The sequence below is a fragment of the Ambystoma mexicanum genome, chromosome 2p, assembly GCF_040938575.1.
Source record: "Ambystoma mexicanum isolate Mex_15411 chromosome 2p, UKY_AmexF1_1, whole genome shotgun sequence".
NCBI classification, from domain to species: Eukaryota; Metazoa; Chordata; class Amphibia; order Caudata; family Ambystomatidae; genus Ambystoma; species Ambystoma mexicanum.
In genome coordinates, this window is record NC_090923.1 from 322,775,063 (window position 1) to 322,796,191 (window position 21,129).

At 42.6% G+C, this 21,129-nt stretch overlaps 2 protein-coding genes across 5 annotated transcripts in view; one reads left to right on the forward strand and one right to left on the reverse strand.

Moving 5' to 3' along the window:
• Positions 1–21,129, forward strand: part of CACNA2D3 (calcium voltage-gated channel auxiliary subunit alpha2delta 3) — a 3,251,448-nt gene that overhangs the window by 2,524,072 nt on the left and 706,247 nt on the right. The window lies entirely within an intron of this gene.
• The window catches only part of LRTM1 (leucine rich repeats and transmembrane domains 1), a 97,463-nt gene continuing 81,218 nt past the window's right edge, over positions 4,885–21,129 (reverse strand). Inside the window, exon 3 of the mRNA XM_069643644.1 lies at positions 4,885–8,815. Within this exon, the coding sequence (XP_069499745.1) occupies positions 8,367–8,815 (449 nt within the window). The 3' untranslated portion in view covers positions 4,885–8,366. The remainder of the gene's footprint in view (positions 8,816–21,129) is intronic.

Sequence of the window (21,129 nt, forward strand, 5' to 3'; positions counted from 1 at the left end):
TACCTGAAGGGTTGCCTTGTGTGTGCACAATTTCAGCCATCATCCCTCACACACCGGGCGCCTTTACAAAAGTGGGGAATGACACTGCCATGGTCAGATTTACAAATCGACTTTGTGGGCCCTGTGATTCGCTCGGCTAGGGGGAATAAGTACATGTTGACCGTGACATGCTTGTTTACCAAGTGGGTGGAATGTCTCCCAGCCCCAAATTGCAAGGCAGAAACTGCAGCTGCCTTGATGATTAACCACATCTTTTCCCGTTTTGGTCTACCTCAAAGGATTGAGTCAGACAGAGGTAGCCACTTCACCAGTGAAGTAATGACAAAGATGTGGGAGATACTGGGGGTCAAGAGAAAGCTGCATATTGCTTATAGACCAGCTTCTTCTGGGGCAGTAGAGAGATATAACCGGACAATTGTGAGCATATTAAAGAAGTTTGTGGCAGATTCTGGGCCAAGTTGGGATATCCGATTACCTCTGGTCCTAATGGCCATCAGATCTACCCCTTCATCTGCAACCAAAATGTCACCATTTGAGTTGATGACTGGGCGCAAGATGGTGCTTCCGCAGCATTTGCTCTACAGGACCCAAGAGCAGACACTGATAAATGCCTCCACTACTCATGAGTATGTAGAGAATTTAAGGAAACACCTCCAACATGCTTTTGCTTATGCTCAGCGGAATCTAGAAAGATCGACTGATAGCATGAAGACCCATTATGACCTGAAAACTTCCAGGAAGGAATATCAGGTGGGAGACCGGGTCTATCTATACAACTTCCAAAGGAACCAGGCCAAGCAGCGCAAATTTTTGCCTACATGGAAGGGACCCTTTGAGATCGTCGATAAGATCTCCCCTGTGGCCTACAAGATCCGCATCCCCAAAGGTGGTTCGGCAGAGGGGGAAGACAAGTGGGTCCACATAAACCAGTTGAAATGTTGCCATCCCAGGCACACTCTGCAACAACTGGAGGAATCCTCTGGAATCCTAGCGGGTACTGTATCAGACTAATTCAGTTCCAATCATAAAACCTACCACATCTAGTCTCTAAAATATTGTGATTTACATGAAACTGTCTCTAGTGATGCTGTTTTTTTTTTTTCAAAATAAGAATGTAATATTTCGTTACGATGAAATGCATATGCTGCCCCACTATCTCAACAGTGGTGGAAAAAAAAAAAATTGTCTATGAGTAGATATTGCCGCTCTTCCTTTATCATCCTAGGAGAGATGAAACCATGAAGGATGACCAAGAAGGACGATCCGGAGACTGGGAGCAAAGACACAACGGGCCCGGGGTACCGCCCAATCTTCCCATCGGGACCGGCGAGGAGAACTGATCGATCTGACCGGATGGAGAAGAAGATGCTGAACTGTGCCATCTACAGAAGAGGAAGAAGATTATGCGGACAGACCGGTGCGTGGGTCAAAACCCTTGGGCACGCGACTCCCCATCGACCCAAACTCAAAGTGCAGTCACGTGGGGGGGCTTGTAGGGTGTCCTGACCCACGTTTAAGCTACCCTGCTACAACATTTGGTGCTGTGGGCTTAGGAAATTCAAGATGGCGGAAAACCCACATGTGCGCCGAAATCCAGGAAAGCTGCGCAGTTGTGCGCACACCAAAATGGTTACCTAACTTGCCACCCACCAGGGTAAAGAAAGGTCTTTGTTAACAAAATCCACTTTTACTGATGTCAAAAAGTTGCTGAAATCGTGACTCATTGGACCACTTTAAAGATTCAACCCTTTTTGTGGGGTTCCACATAACCATCTTACTGTAAGGAGCCCCATCAAAACAATGTTAAGCAAGGATTTACTACCATGTAAGAACCATTCCTGTTTAGAATGCATTAATCCAAGAAAATCCCAAAAATGGGTGCAGTACCAGTACTCACCACTATCCAAAAGCCGGCGTTTTAAAACCCACTGTGTGTTTTTCTGAAGGCAAGCAAAATGCCTATTTCAAACCTTGCAACATGTGCAAAATATTCACTGAACACCAGCAGACATTTGGCAGAATGGAGTTTTGTGTGCCTACAAAATCTGGGAAATGAAGAGCCCAAAAACAATGCTTATAACAAAAATGCTATGGAGTCAGCAGCTTAAGCCTAACTGCAACTGGATTTAAAACCACCAAAATCGAAAATGTTAAATTGAATGAGTGACCTATGTTTGGTGTCACATGCCTTTGTAACTGTTGAAATGTCATAGTTTTGCACTTAGAATCAGCATTCTAGCTGCATGTGTAAAATTACAAGTTATTTTAAAAGCAACAAAAAGTTAGCTGAAGGTCTGGCTTAAGGAACTTGATTTTGCCTAGCAACGGATCCCATCAGGAGTGAAACTTGAGTCACAACTATGTTCCCAGGCCAATGTTCCTTTTGCTGCCCACAATAAGGATATGCCATCTATCTGATAATTGAATTTCCTGTGCTCTGCCAGAGAGGGAACAAAGCCCTCTCCACTCAGGCAAAGGTTTTTATTACAGACGTCGTAAAAAGTGGCTTCCTCCTGGAGAAGCTGGGAGGGGCACTGCCTGTGAGAAGCAAGCTGGCTTGGCAGAAACTGGAAAGACTGGTTTCGGTACCATGTGACCTGAAAAGACACACCCCTGCAGCAAGGATATGGTTTTATAAAAAGGGGGATAATTCATAGTGCGGACATGTGAAAATTTTATAAATGATACCATAATTCTTGTGATTTTTCTGCCCACAGTTTAAGACGTGGTAGGAACCGGTGGTATGTTCAGGGGGGTTTTAGCGGAAAAGTGGATATTACTCTAAATGTGTGCATGTTAAAAATCTGAAACTTCATCAGTTAATGTCCCTACCCCCTGCACACATGTATGTAAAGTTGGGTCCATGTCGGAAATTGAAAAAGCAGTTAAAAAGTCAATTATGTACACCCTTTGAATGCAAGCTTCGAGAATGAGCAGATTTGGACATAGACATGGCTAAATTCAGCCACACCATGTATATGTAATTTCAAACAACTGTGTAACTCTGAAGTATGGATTTTGATCATATATATATTTGGGTGCACAGATGATAAGGGAGGTTGTTTCAAGAGATCATAAAATGACATCAATCTGACTCACAGTTCAGTTTGCCAATCAAGCGGAGGAATGGAAGCCTGACCAATGACGAATGAGAGGGGCAAGTCTAGTGATGCAACACACACACCCATTCTCAAGAAACAGATAAAAGCAGAGAGTCAGGACACATAGAGAGATTCAATTTCATCTGCCGCTGGAACCCCTGCCGGAAAAATCCATACTTACCTCCATCAAACTCCAGAAAGCCAAACTAGAGACTTCAATCTATCCAGAGCAGAGACCAGACCAGAGAGAAAGCAGTGCTGTGCCTAGCAGAGACCAGACCAGAGAGAAAGCAGTGCTGTGCCTAGCAGAGACCAGACCAGAGAGAAAGCAGTGCTGTGCCTAGCCGAGACCAGACCAGGCGCTGTGAGCAGAATCCGGAAAGACCTGACCAGACTGAAGATCGTAACCAAGTCGCTTTCCTGTTCAAAATCTCTTGTGAGTACTTAGCAAAACTCAGAACACATCTCTTAGTTTAAATTCATCTAATTCAATCTATTTAACCTAAGTAGAACTGCCTCCTATCTGTCACCTGTCATTTATAGTAAAATTTGTCATTTTGAAAAAGTGTGCGTTTAAAATTTACAAAACCAAAAACGACCTTTACTAAATTACTCATATCTCCGCAACCGTTTAGGCTAGAGACTTGCAATAACTTTCATTTGGAAGCTGAGATCCCAGGCTTTCCTAGGACCCCAAAACGGTAGAGATAGTCCTTGCGTTTCCTTTGTAATAGCGCTCGGCGCATCCGCAAATTTTGCCGCGATTTGCAATTTCTTCACATGTAAAAAAACTGCTGCTGCCTGATTTCATTTGCCAAAAATTCGTTTAACCTGCTAACTATCCCTGCATCATTGCTAGTGTGAGCCTGGACTAATATTAACTAGATACCACTCATCCTGAACCTCTAAAAGGGAATTAAGAGCGTTTCCAGCATATTTCTCATTCATTGCTAGCACCTATCAAAGCATTTGCCTGTGTTTTCAAACTTCTGTTTAAGCTTGCTGGATTGAACTGAATTACAGTTGATTGCATTTCTGAGAACTGTGTGTTTTCCTTCCATTTCCTTGCCTTGCATCAAGGGGGGGAGGGGAGTAGCCAGAGAAAAGTGATTACATTGTTTGGTTGAAATCATATTGCGTATTTTCTGTACTGCATTCATTGAATATTGCATCCACCTGAGCCTACATAAAGCATCCTCTACCACATTATACTTTTGTTCCTATTTACCAGTGTGCTACCTTATCCATTTCATGTCAACTCATTAGTGATTAAAGAAGTGTGCTAGTGCCAGATTCTCCGTTGTTAATATTTACCATATCAGATTAAGTGTGATATTCAATTATTAATTTATTAAAAAGTGTGATATATATTTTAATTTATCAAATAAACCTTTTAAACTTGCAAAACAGAATTACTTCTTGGCTCAGTGGGGTCAGGGGGATTCCAAGAGAGGGGTGTTATACAAGGGTAGTCATCCAGAACGCATGAACTGGACCTAAAGATATATCAATAAGGGTTTTCATTCAGTATTCTAGACTAGGCGTTAACTTGGCTGTAGTGCTGAATTGAATCCTCTTACAGTCATCAACTGAAAAGTGTAGTGGGGTCGTTTTGTGGTGCGTGTGTGTGTATTATCAAAACAGACAATGGTCGTGCCAGTGACTGTGAGTCTCTTTACAGTGTTTGCATTACACATGCCACCATTGTATTGACTATGGTGCAAGTATACACATCTTGATCACATGCTTGTTTAAAGTTTGTATGTTCTTCTACTGGACAGAGTCACAGGGCGTAGCCTACTACTAGGTGTCACAGGTCAATTAAGGTTCTCAAGCTTTTCACAGGTCATTGACACCATCCAAGGTTGCCACCGATTTTTCCACTGGTGCAGTTGGTCCTTAGGATTCTTGTTTTCTTTTTCCAGAAGTCATAGCCAAACCCTAATGCTCTTGAGTGTTATCAAAGGGAACTGGGATCTCTTAAGTAGCTTGTGTTTCTTCCCATAGCATAGCCCACCATTGATGTTCTCAGGTTCTTAAAGACTTCACAACCACCCTAAGGTTCTCAAATAGTTTCCAGGGCATAGCTAGACACCAAGTCTGTATGGATTTTCAACAGGGCACTGCCAACCATTATGGTTTTTGATTTTGTTCACAGAGAATAATCACTCACTAAGTTATTCCATTTTCTTTGCCGGAGGGCACAGCCACCCTGTAACGTTCGTGGGCTTTTTCACAGGGCATAGCCACCCACTATGGTTGTTGTGTTTATTTCACAGGTTGCACCTTTTTAGGCTTTCATTTGTTTCACAGGGCACAGCTGCCCATCACATTTCTCAAATTCCCCCACAGAGCATTGCATAGCATTCTTGAGCTCTCACAGAGACTGCTGCCTCTGTCACAGATGGGAGAGTTGCCTTATGAGGCCAGTACATCCCACATGACTGCCTTCTTCCTTCTCCCATGAACAACCTCCTACAGAAGGGAGGCATATGACGCTTTAAATGTTACTGTATACGTTGTTCTATATGTTGCCTCAAGCTGCACAGCCTGCAATAAAGGTAGTAAGTAACCCAATGCCACATCATTTAGTGCTGGGAACACTGCCCTAATAAGCATGCTGCCAGCACCTTCTGCTCACCTCAGTTGCCAGTGCCACTGACACTGATTTGGAAGGCTCGAAGTGTCTGGGGGTCTGGTCTTGGTGCTGCACCTCAGCTCTGGGGCATGCTAGCACCCTCCTCCTCACCTCTGCTGGGGCGGGCAGTCGTGGCTTCATTGTTATTATCCTTAGAGGACATGTTATTTATACACACCCACTCATTCCTCATTCACATCATCCCTTGAGTAGAGCCCACACTTGTGTCTCGCCTTCTGTCGTAATTTGATGCACTCCCTTTAGCCCTCCACCATGCTTAGGACCCCATGCTCCTCCCCCTAAATGCCTTACCTGGTGGAAGGAACAATTTATCTCAAACTCAGGACCCTGTGGGTTGTGCAGAAGGGTTGAGGTGACAACTCCCATGATTCATTCTGAACTTTACTCTCTGCCACAGCAGGAATAGGAAGAGACTCCTCCACCAGCACCAATTTCTATACCTGGCCCTCATCATCCTCGTCCAGGACACCATCCCATGCTGAAGCATGTCTGCAGGCAGGCCCTCTTCCTTAGCCTACCCCTGACAATTCTCCCCTTCTTCTGCAGCAGCCCTCTTGGCCTGCTGTGTGGAGACAACTCCCTCATCTATGACCCTTGCCCATACAGAAGCTATTGCAAACTCCTTCTCGAGGATGCGTGCCTTCTGCGGCATATGTTCCCCTGCTCCTTCTACTTATCTGCGGGGCATCCACATGAAACCCTGCCTCCCATCCCACTGCGATGGAATCCGCTTGAGGCTCTCCGTCCCTGCCTCTGTGCTTGTCCCCACTTGGGCCTCTTCTAGTGGCCCTGCCTCCGAGCAAAGGCCAGAAAGGAACAGGAATTAGAAGATGTGTCACCTCTGCCTGTTTGAACTCAGAAAGCCACAGCGAATCACCTGAGAAGGACATAATTGGGAAACCAAATTAATTATTCATTATTCGTTATAAGATCCACAGCGCATGATTAGACAGTGACTCAATAGAAAGGTCCAACAACAATTCTGTGTGTCACTGTGCTACATCAAAATAGAACATTCGTGCAAACGTGATGTTTTCTTTTGGGATGCTACTTTGTCAGCACTATGGTAGTTTAAAATTGTGCTTTGAGGGTCTCATTGTAGGTAGATCCAAACACAATTACATGGACAGACAATTTTACTTTCATTTTAAAACTGTTAATTTTTACTTTTAAATCTGTTCTAAAAGAAAATGAAGGATAGGACATTCCATCCTAATTTGCTATTATACTGTCTCCAAGTTTCTGTGCTAATTTTTAAATATGTGTTGGAATTTTTCATGAAGGCATCAGCATATACAACTGCAGTGCAGGGTATGATATCGAGTACACGCCCTCTGGACAGACTGCATTTCAATTCACTCATATTTTTAAAATGCATTTTAATATTTTAAATGATTTTGAAAACACACGGACTACGAACAGGAAAAGAGGAAAGTTCATATCAACTTTCTTGCTAAATACCTCCTGCCCTGTTTATATGGTGTATCGATAATGCACGCATTCCAAAGTTTAAAAAACTATGATTACATGTGCAACTCAAAATATGATAATGATACCCCTTAAGCATTTGCAGGAGTTAGTATGTTTTTTATCCTTTGCATAGACTGTATATTAGCAATGAATGATAACAATAATAACAATAACAACAACAATACATAATAATAATAATAATAATAATAATAATAATAATAATAATAATAATAATAATAATAATAATAATAATAATAATAATAATAATAATACAGATAGCAAACTTAGACTGAACTGAAATCTGGGGGCTGGGTGGATCATTCACAAAGGACCACCACACTCTTTGGCCTGTACTGTGGGAACCGGAGTATGTAAACAGGCCAGCCAACAGTCAGGGAATCTGATTCATAAAGCACTGCCGAGTCTCGTTGCAGGACCGATCAGACATGACGCAGAGCCGCATCCGACATGCAATAGAAAACATGTCGACGTCCTCTAGCACTTAGATATGTGTTGATACTCAGACACTGACACCTGGTCCCTCACCCATGTTGCTGCTAGGGTTCATTTTCTCGAATGTGCAGGGGGCAGTGCACACACTGGTTGTGTGCTCGAAATCATAATAGAGCAAAGGTGCATGATGCATCATCACAGCATCCATCATATGCAACTCACTGTGTTCCATTCAAACACCTCAATTTGTGCACCCATGTTCCCACAGAGCACAGCTTCATTGATGTGCTATGCTATGTTTTCCAATATTTATTCTGCACCCATCACCACCGTAGTAGTCTTCCCGAACCTGACCTTGTGCAAGATGTTCCACAGTGTGACCCTGCCTTGTTATTACATTTCACACTTGTTGCATAATTAATACAGCTTACAAATTATACCAATATATAATAGTTTTATCTAAATCCATTTCATGACATAACTGGTCATCTTAGTGATAATCATAACATCTTCAGACCTCTTTTGTAGTTGAGCTCACACAATGTTGACTCTCCTAAAAGCCCATGAAGAACATCTTAAGGAAACCATTAGGTCTTTATATAGATATTTTGAAATGGCGTTCTGGTTAGAAGAAAGTTCATGCTATTCCGAGAGTTTTGGGTAGATGTATGGGATCATGAGAGTCAGGCTTGAGAGCAATCAAGTGGCTCTTTCTCTTCAGGGCTGCCTTGCTCAATGGCTGGAGGCAAATGTTCTACCTCTTTCATGTCCCTGTGGTATTTGGCCATGATTGCAGCATAGGCGCACCCGTAGACAGCAGCGGCCAGCATCATTAGACAGACAATTCCGCAGACAACACCAGTTATGACTACAGTGGCAATCGCATGACGCAAACTGGCTGGTCGGGGCTTTGGCTTTGGTTCACAATCCGAATGGGCGCCATCGCCATGCTCTCCATGATGCACATATTTTCCAGCGGTCCTGTGGTCTGGGCTGTGGTGCTGAAGACTTGAAAGAAGAACATGCCCAGTTGTTGGTGGACATGTTGCATATGTCTCATATGGAATTTTTAGAAGATGTTTCCCTTCACGATTTTCTGGTTCTGAGCAGATTAGCTCATCAATTGTCCCTCCTAAAAACACATTGTAAAAATATTAATAGTTAGGTGTTGACAATATATTTGTACAACTATATTGATTGAATCACGTGCTTTATCTACAGTAGTTTCAAAGTTGATTACAGCCAGTCCTAATGATCTTATGAAATCATCTTTAATATCATTGTCACTTTTTCACATTGCATATTATTGAGTAGTGCAAAACAAAAACAATCAAAACATATCGTTCAAGAAAAAACTCTCTATCACAATTAGTCACAATACTATTTAAAGGTTACAGAAAAAAACAGAATGAAAATCAGAGTCTAGCATACTTCACATGCTCTCTAATAAAATCATGAGAACAAGTTACCTTGATCGCCAAACATATAGTACCTCTTTGTGGAAGGTGTGATACCAGCTGTCTCCACTAAATCTTGAAATATAAATATATGAAGTGTTTCAGGCAAATTTTCCCAAAAACCCATGATGTCAATTAGTTCTTCAACGTCGTAAAGGAGATGTTCAGGCAGAATATGAACATTCGTCATAAAGCACCACTTCAATCTACAGTCAATTCAACAATAATATGTGTTGTATGGTACATGTTAAGAAAGCATTAGCAATTTTGGAGGCATCAACTTAAAAGTGTTTCTATTTTGCACCTCAATGGTACACCTTTTAAAAAGCTTGAAAGAATGATCGGTTGAGGTGGTCTTGTTGGGGTTGGAATATTCGACCTGCCGTCCATGCACATATATCATTAGTAGGCATTCAACTGAATGAGTGATCTCACTTGACCATTCTTTTATCACAATGGTGAACAAAAACACGTTCAGGCCATACACAGAGCAAAGTAGTCAGCGTACGGGGCGTGCATTGCTGTGCAGTGAATGGCCACTGTGATACCCATACTGACCACCCTGCTTGACCCTTAGACAGCTGCTGTTGCCTTCTGGTGGCTCACAATTCTTTTTTCCACCTCGGGTTTCTCTCTCGTTTTCCACAGCCTGAGTGTGTGCTTCTTAACTATCAGTAGGACCCTCTAGATCCAGCAACAGAATTCCCCTCTGGTAGGGGAGCAACCCTCAAACGAGTGCAGGATAACTAGTGTTGTGTGCATATTTAGGCAGGTCCCCACTATCAAATCTATTGTGTCCAGTAATTTTATCCAGAACATCTTGACCCTACTACAATTCCACATTAATTGTTTTAAATTACCTATTCCACACCCACAAACTCAACAAAGATCATTGCCATGGAGATCCAAGAACTAAATACCTGTGGGCATCCAATATAGCCAGATTTATGTTTATTGAGTGATGGAAGGGTATGAATAATTAATTGAGTTTCTTTTCAAAGATTAAACTCCTTCACACAATTGTTTACATGCTGATGGCATAGAGGACTATAAATGCTGTTGCATGCTGGCTATATATGTGCTGACCACCACATGAAGTGCACTACCCACATTAAATACACTTTGCCAATGAAGGTCAATCACAACATCCTTATAATGAATATAGTGTGTGCCCCCACGCACCATTCTGATATCCTTCCTAAACATATGGATCTATACCAAACTAACTTACAAAGTCATTGCTCAGCAAGCACTGCTTATGCTAATTCCTGAGACAGCCGTCTATGTCTAAGCACCCCGTACACATCATAGATTTTTACATCACATAGCTGGGATATAAAAGCCACCACCATTCTATTTTGCTTTTTATTTCTGTCAGAGATTACATTAACCTATTGCCACCAGACATCTTTACACGGGATAGAAATATACAATCACATATTTATCGTGTTAAAAAAATCGTTAAGAGCTATTATATTCTGGGGCATGAGACCATCGGTCCATTGATCAATTTGCAGGCTGTACTGGGCGTTATGTCCTGGAAACCTCGTAGAGCCGGAAATCTTCCAAATGAAGAGGGGGTGTGCCTTGTCCCTGGTACCTGCGCCAGGGTGGGCAAGCAAGTGGCAGTCCCTCCTATCACATGAGGGTGTCTAAGAGCCCCACCACCACCATGGCACTATCTCTCTGTGCAGCCAACCTATCCACAGAGCTCACAAAGTGGCTGGCGCTCCATATTATGATGAGAGCGCTGCTGTGAGTGTCACCGGCAGCACCGGCGAGGCTCACAGAGAGGCGCATTCCTTTAACACAGAAGTGCTGTAGGGGAGCCTACTAAAAAGAGCAGCAGAGTGCTCTTATAGGCTGTGCCAAAGTAATGCAGCCCCTAAAAAACAGTATAAAAAATATATCCTGCCCACTCTATGACAAAGAATCCATGACCAGGGTCTTCAAAGAATTGCGTGTCTTCTCACACGCTTTTCACAACCGGGCGACGCCATGTTATAGTTAATGGAACATGTTTCTACAGTTGGCACCTCTTGTGAGAGGGACGCATGAGGGATATAAACATACATACATTCTTCTACCCAAAGCAACAAACCTGGCAAATCAATGTAGGGCTTTCAAGACAGCAAAGCTGCCTCTCTCATTTTTAGAAAGGAACTTCCTTTTCAAAGGCCATCAAGAAGCTGCCTCTTTTCCCGTCTCATTGTCTACTCTGCTAACCAACCAATCCAGGTGCAAGAGGAAAAAGCAATCAAATTAACTGCATCAAAGGAAGATATCCAGCCCCTAAATAAATGACATGTGTCCTTGAAACTATTTGATAAGCCCCGTCTACAGCAATTAATAGATATGCCAGAAGCGAATGAACCTGAAGCAAGAACTGGGCTACCCCCAGAGCCTCGCCAAAGCAGCTCGGCACACCTATTTAAGTGAACTTCATCTGGAGACATTAGAAATGAACGAAACAGTTGTAAACAAGCAGTTTGCCACTAAATGTGCAACAGATACTTTCCACAATTGTTGACTGAAAGAAAGCTCACAGGTTATGTATTTTGTATTTTATGTATTTTTGGAATTTATAATGTGCACATAGTGGACCAAACCATATAATGGTGGTGATGAGAAACATGATTCAAATAGAACATAGCTGAGCCCGGCTACAGGACAGTCAGAGATGTAGAAGAACCCTATTTAAACAGAAATGTTTTTAATGCTCTACAAAATTGGTAGAGTGATCTAAGGGTCCTCAATTCTAAAGGCAAGGAGGTCCACAATTCTGGACCAAACACAGAGAATCCTTTGTCTCCCAGAGGCTTGTATACTGAAGAAGGAGTAGATAGAAGATGGCGATCACTACAACAGAGCAGTATAGCAGGCTGGTATGGATGCATCAAGTCCCTCAAATATTGAGGGGCAATGCCATTGACACATTTAAAGATAAGGCAAGCAGCCTTAAATCCAATGCGATATTCTATCAGCAACCAATGTAAATCGTGGCAAAATGATGACACGTGAGCAGTTCTGTTCAACTTAAAGAGCGTCTTAACTGCCACACGTTTTGTGCTTTTTGGAGTCCTTGGATTTGTTTAGATGGAATTCCCAACAACTGACTGTTGCAGTAATCCAAATGGGCGCTGGTAAACGTGTCAACAACAGACACATGATCATTTTTAGGAATGTAGGGAAGTGCCTGGCGTAGGAGTCTCAGAACTAAGTGCACTGCCTGAAACTTTGCCCCCACCTGAACTTCGCTGCCAAGATCGTCTTGCCACACACAGCCCAAGTTCTTTACCGTAGATACACATTTTAAACTCTTTCCCAAAAGAGTTGGGATGGGCAGTCTCTTGGCTGCGGTCAGCCAATCTCTTGGTCCAAACAGAATAAGTTCAGTCTTAGCTGCATTAAGTTGTAGTTGGTTTTTGGACATCCATCTGCTTACTTCATCCAAACAATGTCACAATCTACTAAATTCTTCCACAAAATTAACCACTCCAATGAAGATCTGGGTATCGACAGCAATAGAATGAAAGTTTAACTCATGGTGCCTTAAGATCTCCAAAAGGGGCCGAATGTACAGGTTGAACAACAGCGGTGAGAGGGATGATCCCTGTGGGTTACAATCTCTACCTGGAGGTAAATATCAGGCTCCTAGCCTCATTCCATTGGAAGCAGAGCCATATCGACAACTAAACAGCCCTCCATTCTCTCAGTTTCAAACTGATGTGAGGCGAGCAATTCCAAAGTGCTCACAAATGTATCTGATTCAATGATTAACAAAATCAAAGCATGAAGGCAACGACTTTTCAAATCTCAAACAAACATAGAGCTAAGTTACATGCAAAAAACTAAGACCACTGGTATTTTCCAAATTAATCCCCCCTCACCTTGCAACTGAAGGTATGGTTCGATAATTATTACACAAGAAGGCAATTGATATAGAATTAACAGGGTAATGCCCTTAGTCAATTATTTTAACACAAAAATTAGGCACAACACATCTGTATTGAGAATTGGTAGCAACCAAATAAAACCCTGGAATGGTCCAGTTAGGAAGGCCAAACTTTCTTCAGAAAAACATACTTGTGGTATGGACTGTATATAGAGTCAAGGCTGTGAGGGAAGACAGAAGGATAGAGCGAAAAATATGCTATCCCTACCTAAGTGCACTCTCAACTAAGTTGCGGTGTTACAACGCCTGTTTAAATAGTGATAGAATAAGAGTGAAAATAGCATCTTCTATGATGTGTAATACATTCAGCCTTGTAGTTCTCATACCACGTTTGCCACACTCAATAAGGCAGTATTTAGCCTATGGTAGAGAGTTTGGGCAAACCTTTTTACATTGTCCTACTTCCCCCTACTTTACAAAAACCTTAGATGGGAAATAGTGACTGCATAGTCTTTGTGTTTTAGGACGAGAACATTTTTTTGTTTCTCGAATGTGTGTCTTTTTAAACCTGAACAAACCAGGGTTAGTGTGACAATCGATGGGCCATTAAAAAAGTTTGCAAGCCCAGAAGATGCCTCACGAGTGTCTTAGAAAAGGAAAAACATCCTTTCTATCTTCCTTGGTGCGTTCCCATTGTCCAGTTTTCTTTCTTCTACTCTAGTCTTCCTCCCCTTGTATCAAACAGTTCTGTTTGGCACTGTGGAAGAGAGTGATATGAGAACTACAAGGCTGAATGTATTACACATCATAGAAGATGCTATTTTCACTCTTATTCTATCACTATTTAAACAGGCGTTGTAACACCGCAACTTAGTTGAGAGTGCACTTAGGTAGGGATAGCATATTTTTCGCTCTATCCTTCTGTCTTCCCTCACAGCCTTGACTCTATATACAGTCCATACCACAAGTATGTTTTTCTGAAGAAAGTTTGGCCTTCCTAACTGGACCATTCCAGGGTTTTATTTGGTTGCTACCAATTCTCAATACAGATGTATTGTGCCTAATTTTTGTGTTAAAAAAAAGGTATGGTTCGATATACAACTCTATTTTGGAAGACGGGGACGAGACAGTCAACACAGACTACCTGATAATGCCTTAACAATGCACACAGATGAAAACGCCCACCATTATGTCACAATGGCTTTTAACGAGGCCACCAAAAATCACCTGATCTCACTGAAAAAAAATGTTAAAACCTGTGGTGAGTAGCGTAAAATCAGCCGATGACGAAATGTGCCCCATCCTACTTGTCAAACTTCATCAGCAAACTCCTGATGGAGGCAGCCTATTTCTTTCTACTCTGAAAAAGAATTACAGCTGAAGAAATAAAATTAGAGAAATTTTAGTACACCAACCAAGCACTGGGCAAAAATACACTAGGCGATATGATGCCCACAATCAGCAAAAAAGTAAAACTCCAAAATATACAACTACCACTGCCTGTGTGTAACTGCCATCGAGACACAAGTGAATGCTGATTTAGAATCCCCTGAAATAATGACAGTGGTCGCGCAATGCAATGAATCTTATCTCCAGCACTCTAATGGAATGGAAAAAAAAACAATGGTCCACTTTCTTGTACAATGCTTAAATAAAACAAAGTGACATGCAAATAGGCAACCCGGAAACAAAGAATTAAAAAGAACACAGTTCAATCCCCATGCCCAATGTCGCAACCCCTAATCCCACCGTGCTTTTGCTGCATGGACAATTTCAATACTGCCTACTCAATGTCCATTGTAATATGCAGTTTGTGTTCTATGTATGTTCTCTATCCTGACTACATTGTTTGTTGACTAAAGCAATTAAAGGTTAGCTGAAATAACTAGTAGGGTGTGTCTCTGTTTTGTAATATATGCAAAGTACAGGAGATAATAACTTTCTAGACTGTGCCCTGGAGCCGTACAGAGCCACAGCATGAGCTAGGTTTATAAAGATTAAATCTTGTAGGCCTTCATAATATGAAATGGATAATAGCAAATACAGGCTTTGTCCTGTGTCAAACCATTGGTATCTATGACCTTCTTATCAAACATGACTTAGGGGTTCATTTACCTGCATTTGTAAGTCAGAGTTAGGGATTCCGTCTCTATTCCCTGGTCTGCTTCAGGTATTGGGAACGAAATGTACAAAGTAGTGGATTTTCATGCTGATGGTAATGCAATGGAGTCCTATGAAATCCGTCTTAAATTACCACCTAGTAAAAGCAGGTGGAGTGCATACGAATCTAATGTAAATGCTGCAGGCACATTTTTTTTTACAGGAGCATAGGCACTGTTCCACCCTGTAATGCAAAGGTGAAGAGTAAAGCCAGATATCACCCATGCTTGCTCCTAAGTTTTCCGCTATTTGGTTGAAATGAGAACAATTCCACAGAGGGGACCTTTTGCACAAAAGTTCACATGGATCCATTCCCCTCCAAGGAATTACATGCAGGTGTCACATTCCCCCCACATACTTGTTGCCCACCATGGAAACATGACTGAAAAATCACTCTTGCCTTTCTATGTTGGCAGCTGTCCAAGTGTACATAGTGTTGACCAGAAATAGAGTAAATGGAAAAGGAGGATCAGTTGCTCATCATTTCAGAAGTGCATATACCATCCATTCCAGCTCCCTCACTTATATTCCCAATTGCAATATATTAGGTGTTAATGTAACAATATATAGATCATATACTCTACAGTTTCTTATTATGTATAACCCTCCTCATTATGACTTCTGTATTAATAATTATTCGAAAATATTCCCCAATATAAGGCTGACTTCTCAACAAATGATTTTAGGAGAACTTTATCTGGATTTTCATAATCATAAGGACGCGCAAGTATTATATATCAGAGATGTTCTCTCCAATCTCAACGATAGATTGAACACATAATAAGGTTGAGTTGCGCGAGAGACCCCATGACTATTGAAATCTGTCATAGATGTAAGGCGAGGATGAAAATCATATTATTATGCATCTTCTTTACCCAGTGCATAAAGTGGAATTGACAGCCATTGTGTATAATCATTATAATTTAGTCCCGTCTGTCCTTTTAATAAAATACACATCCTACCATAGAGACACCATTTTAAGTAAACACAAGTAATGTCAACTGGGTTTGGCACATTGTCGTTGTCTAGGTTAGGGGTCGGGGCCCTGTGACTCTTCAGATGTTTTAGATTATGACCCCCTTAACCCCTCACCTTTGACATTACTGAGTAGGGCTGATGGTAGTTGTTGTCCAAAACATCTGGAGAGCCAACAATTGTAGACCCTTCCTGTAACCTGCTTCCTCCTCCAAAAAAAAAACGTTTCTTAAGGAAGACACCAGGGGTCTAATCTTTTACCCAAATAAGAGAAACAATGTATATCAACCTAATAAATACTCTAGCAGCCATCACCAAACATCGCATGTACCATGTCAATGTCTTGCTTCATTTAAAAAAAAAAAAAGTAGCGAAGAAATGACTTTAACATGCATGTTACTCTTTCTCTCTTTTGCACATTTTATGTATGTCTCTTTTTTTCTCCCCTTATCCCAAATGATGGTCACCAATAACTATATTTGGTGTTGCCTAGAAACAACACATAACGTTTTATAGAAGCACAACACCACACCTGCATTCCAAGCTTGCACACGAAATGTGGACATTCCAATTGTCTCTCAAATGGCCCTCTGAAATTTCGGATTTTTAACAGAATACTGATTCTGACAGCTGTGTCAGGAGACGCAGGCTGAAGATGTCACATGAATCTTGAGGGCTCACAAAGGCAATCCAAAGGGCGCCTAAAGATGTCCATTTCGGAGACATTTTCAAAGAAAATGTACATGTGTAGCCTTACTTGTTTGAGCAGGTCATCCTGAAATGCATTTATAGGTTCCCTGGCATACATGATGGGAAATGTTAACTGCAATAGTTGTAATGCACGCTTGCATGGTGTGTACTTCAAGCCATTTGCAAGCGATCACCAAGATACGTGGTTATTATTTTAATTGAATTGATATCTGCCAGTAATGCATGCTACTAATCAGTAAACAGCATTGTTTTAAAAACTCAAACATACACTTCCTGCCAAGAAAGGGCAGACATGAACTGAAATAATGGTTGCCCCCTATGCAGACCCCCGCATTTCAGCAATCAATGCACAGCCAGTGAACACTGGCACACTTCTGACGACCCACTCCAGGCAGCTGTTCGCCATACTTCACTCGAGCATCAACACTCCTCTGATAGTTCACACCAGCAGACACGCTGTTTACTACATTCCCTCCTCACTGCCAGCTGTTCCTACCAGCAATGTCATTATGACCCTTTCATTTGGTGTGTGGGAAGGTGAAAATGTTGGCTCCTAAATGTGCTGCTATTGAATTACAATAGTCCAACGTGACTAGTAAACCTACCATTTTATAGTATTTTTGAATTTGGAAACTGCGCGGCAAGAGTCATTCTATAAATCAGCGCTTTTGTTACCGTAATGTTGGTGTATATGTTGCTCTCTACAGATTATTTTCTTCCCGCTGGTATCGATTACTTGTGTGGCTGCTTCAGTACCCAAATACTCTAATGCAACTATAGCCGATGTATGCTAACGCTATTCTCGAACGATATTTAAACACCCCTCATTAAAACATTCTTTCTCAATAGTGCAGAGAGTGGCTTCACTCGCCCCGTGTCATTCAGCTGTGATGGGCACAGCATTAAACTCAATTATGTGTGGAACTCTTCCTCAGGGAGACATGTGTTTGAGATGCACTGAACACAACGCTGGAGTCTGAACTGCTCCCCAATGACCCTGTAAAGACACCCAGAGGCTGACTTCCCTCAAACAAATTGACTTGTAATCCAGATGTCTCTGTTTGTTTGAACAACAGATGAACACTGTTACACAACAGGTCTGCTTTGCTTCCTCTCTCATAGCAGAAGGAAGACAGGCAGTCTTGGGAGCAGTCCCAAGGTTCTATCACACCCTGTATTCTATATAACAATACTTGTGTAACTCCACCTTCAATATTATATCCTCATTGCATTCATATGAATTATTCTACCATGCAGCACTCGCTTTCTTCAAATCTATGTCTGTGCACTATACAACCAAATATATATATATATATATATATATATATATATATATATATTTATGTTTGGGAACGTGGACTTGATACTATCATTATAAGGCTCTTTACTGTTTGCCTTGGGCGCAAGTCACGTACCCCAAAGAGATGTAACGTTATTTTGTAATGCTAGTTCGGTATTTGCTTCTCTGAAGCTGGTCAAACCACACTTAACCCACAGAATATATGTCATATTTATCATAATGTCGCAGGGCTTTCATCAAAAGAGAATTCACAGTACGTTCACATAAGCTATACGATATAATGGTCTTGTATGCATGTGTGTATGCGTGTATGTATGTATGCATGCATGTATGCATTTAGGTGATTTTGATTATCCACACCTGGCTAGAAACCAGCATAAGGCTGTACAATCGAGGGAGTGCTACACAGAGTGGTGGTGGGGGAGGCTCAACTTCGTCATGTCAGTCTGTGGTGTTCATTTGTTGGTGAAGTGTTCTTTGAAGAGCAGAGTTTTCAATTATATGGTTTTTTTCACAGGCACATGTGCATCTTTCCTAGGAGCAACTGAAAAATGAGGCAGTGTTACCTACTGCCACCATATCTTTCTTTCTGGTAGCTTTGCGTTTCTCTGATTTTAAATATGCCCCAGCATGCCCCAGCATGCCAAGTGTGGTTCTGTGCAAAGACAGGGTTGTCTGAAGGTGTCACGCATGGCATGGCCTGCTTAGAAACTATTGAAAATATATATTTTAAAGGCTACAATTTTGCATTGTGATTTGGGTTGACGTTTTGTTGGAGCAAGAGGCCCAGTGTAATCATTCTATTATAACACTATAGCTATCTGAGTCTGACGCAGAGTCTTTTGGTGACCGACAAGGAAGGCTCTTGCTTACCTGCTCCAGATCCTGCCGAGACACTTTGTGCATTTTTGCCCTTAATTTTTGTCCTCTTTCTATTGCTACCATCAGACACTCAAAATACCCAGCATCCCGCTTAGCGGGCCGCCGAGTCTGACGCATAGTCTTTTGGTCTTTGGGCTCTGCGGGCTCCGCGGCCCTGCTTCCTGATGAGACTCTTCCAAAGGAAACTTGTTCCATACCACCCCTTGGAACGTGACCGCAGTGCTTCTTCAATCAAGCACCATCATTCAATCCTAACTGCAAAGGTAAGCCCTTTTGCCCCTCAACTGCCTGCCAGCTGAAAACATTGTTGACAACACTGCCGCCCCTTCCCTGCTTCTCTGCTGCCGGATCACACACCATTCTGCTCCCTATTTCACTCTCCGACACACAAGTTTCAAAAGAAAAAGGGAAAAGATAGCGAAGCAAACCCTTGATGCCCAGGCAGATAGCAACTACTCGGAAGCCTTTACAACTGGAGCATAACAGCGACTATTCAAAGTTTGCACACATTTCTATATCTCTAACATCTTACCTACAAAGTCACTGTCCCTTCTCGGCGGCGACCCTGAACCCCGGCACTTGTGCCGCCACTTCAGCCCGTTACACGAATACAAGCTCGGAGCTGCCGTGGGTGCCACCTCATATTCTCAGGAATCAACTACAACCGAAACCACGTCCCCACTGAGTCCCCGGTCCCTAGAGCGGGAGGCTCTGTGAGTCCGCAGACATTGTGTGCACCCAAGGCGGGCAACACATTGATCTCTCTCCCCCTCTGAATCTCGCCTGCCTCATTGCAGCATAACCAGCCCTCTGGACGCGAACAGAGTGTCGGAGAGACCTAGAAGCAGAGCCCGTATTACCATAGCTGGAACAGCCCTCAGGCAGGCTGACTAGAGACAGAAACGCCCTCCCTTGGATTCTTCCATCAATACCTTCTACATCGTAAACACCTGAGAACTTTGCAGGAGTTGCCCATATTTTGAACAACCAAAGGAACCTATAGCTATACCATCAGCCGCCGGACCCCAGAGACGAGAAGCACTCTGAAAACTGCATACACTGCATCCGGATCAGAGTCTCCAACAGCCCGCCCCCAGGACCTTACCAGTCCCACTGCAACAAATATAACTGAATTGTAGGCGCACGGGTGACCAAAAGGGTCCGTCCCTTGGAGCCCGCCGCCCTACCAAACTACCTTAGCATGCCAAAAGCGGATGGGAGAAGGTCTTGTCCCAGGGATCCCACCCACCCAACTGCAAACTGCCACAGTTTTGCCACAATTTGACGGGAGACTGAAAGGGCTTGACCCTTGGATCCCACACCACCACATTGCAAACCATCACAGTTTGGCTACACTTTCCCTACAACTTGCCGGGAGACCGCAAGAGCTTTCCCCTTGGATCCGCCTACCCGATTGCAAATTGCCATAGTTTGGCAACAATTAGATGGGAGACCGAAAGGGCTTGCCCCTTGGATCCCGTTCCAGTTAATTGCAAACTATCATAGTTTGGCTACATCTTGCCTACAACTTGACGGGAGAAGGAAAGGGCTCGTCCCTTGGATCCCTTGCACCGCCGAATCGTGACATCTGACGCCAAACAACCACGAACTAGCAGAAAACACACAACTTGTCTTTGCGAAGATTATAACCCTCCACATACTTAATGCATAGAGTCTAAAAACAACTACAGACTCCTCTTTCCTCAACTTGCCAACATGTCTATGAATCATCAGAGCAGACAATCCAATCCTGGTGGGCCTAAAACCAGACTCCGAGGAAAATTAGGTGCACTTCCTACAACCCAACCTCCGTCGAACATTCTCCAGCTAACATTGGAACAATCGTTGCTGAGGCCTAAGCTAAAACAAACCGCCTGCGAATTGTCCAAGCTCAAGTCTGACCTCAACTTGAACGCTTAAGTGTGACCTCAACTTGAAAAAACTACAAGCTCTACTCACTGGCCTGCCTCCCCCTCCTAGTCATAGCAAACATCTACTTCACTCGAGCCAGGCATCTTCTTCTGGTTATAGCCCGCCACCCACTGACCTGTAAGACACTGAAACCG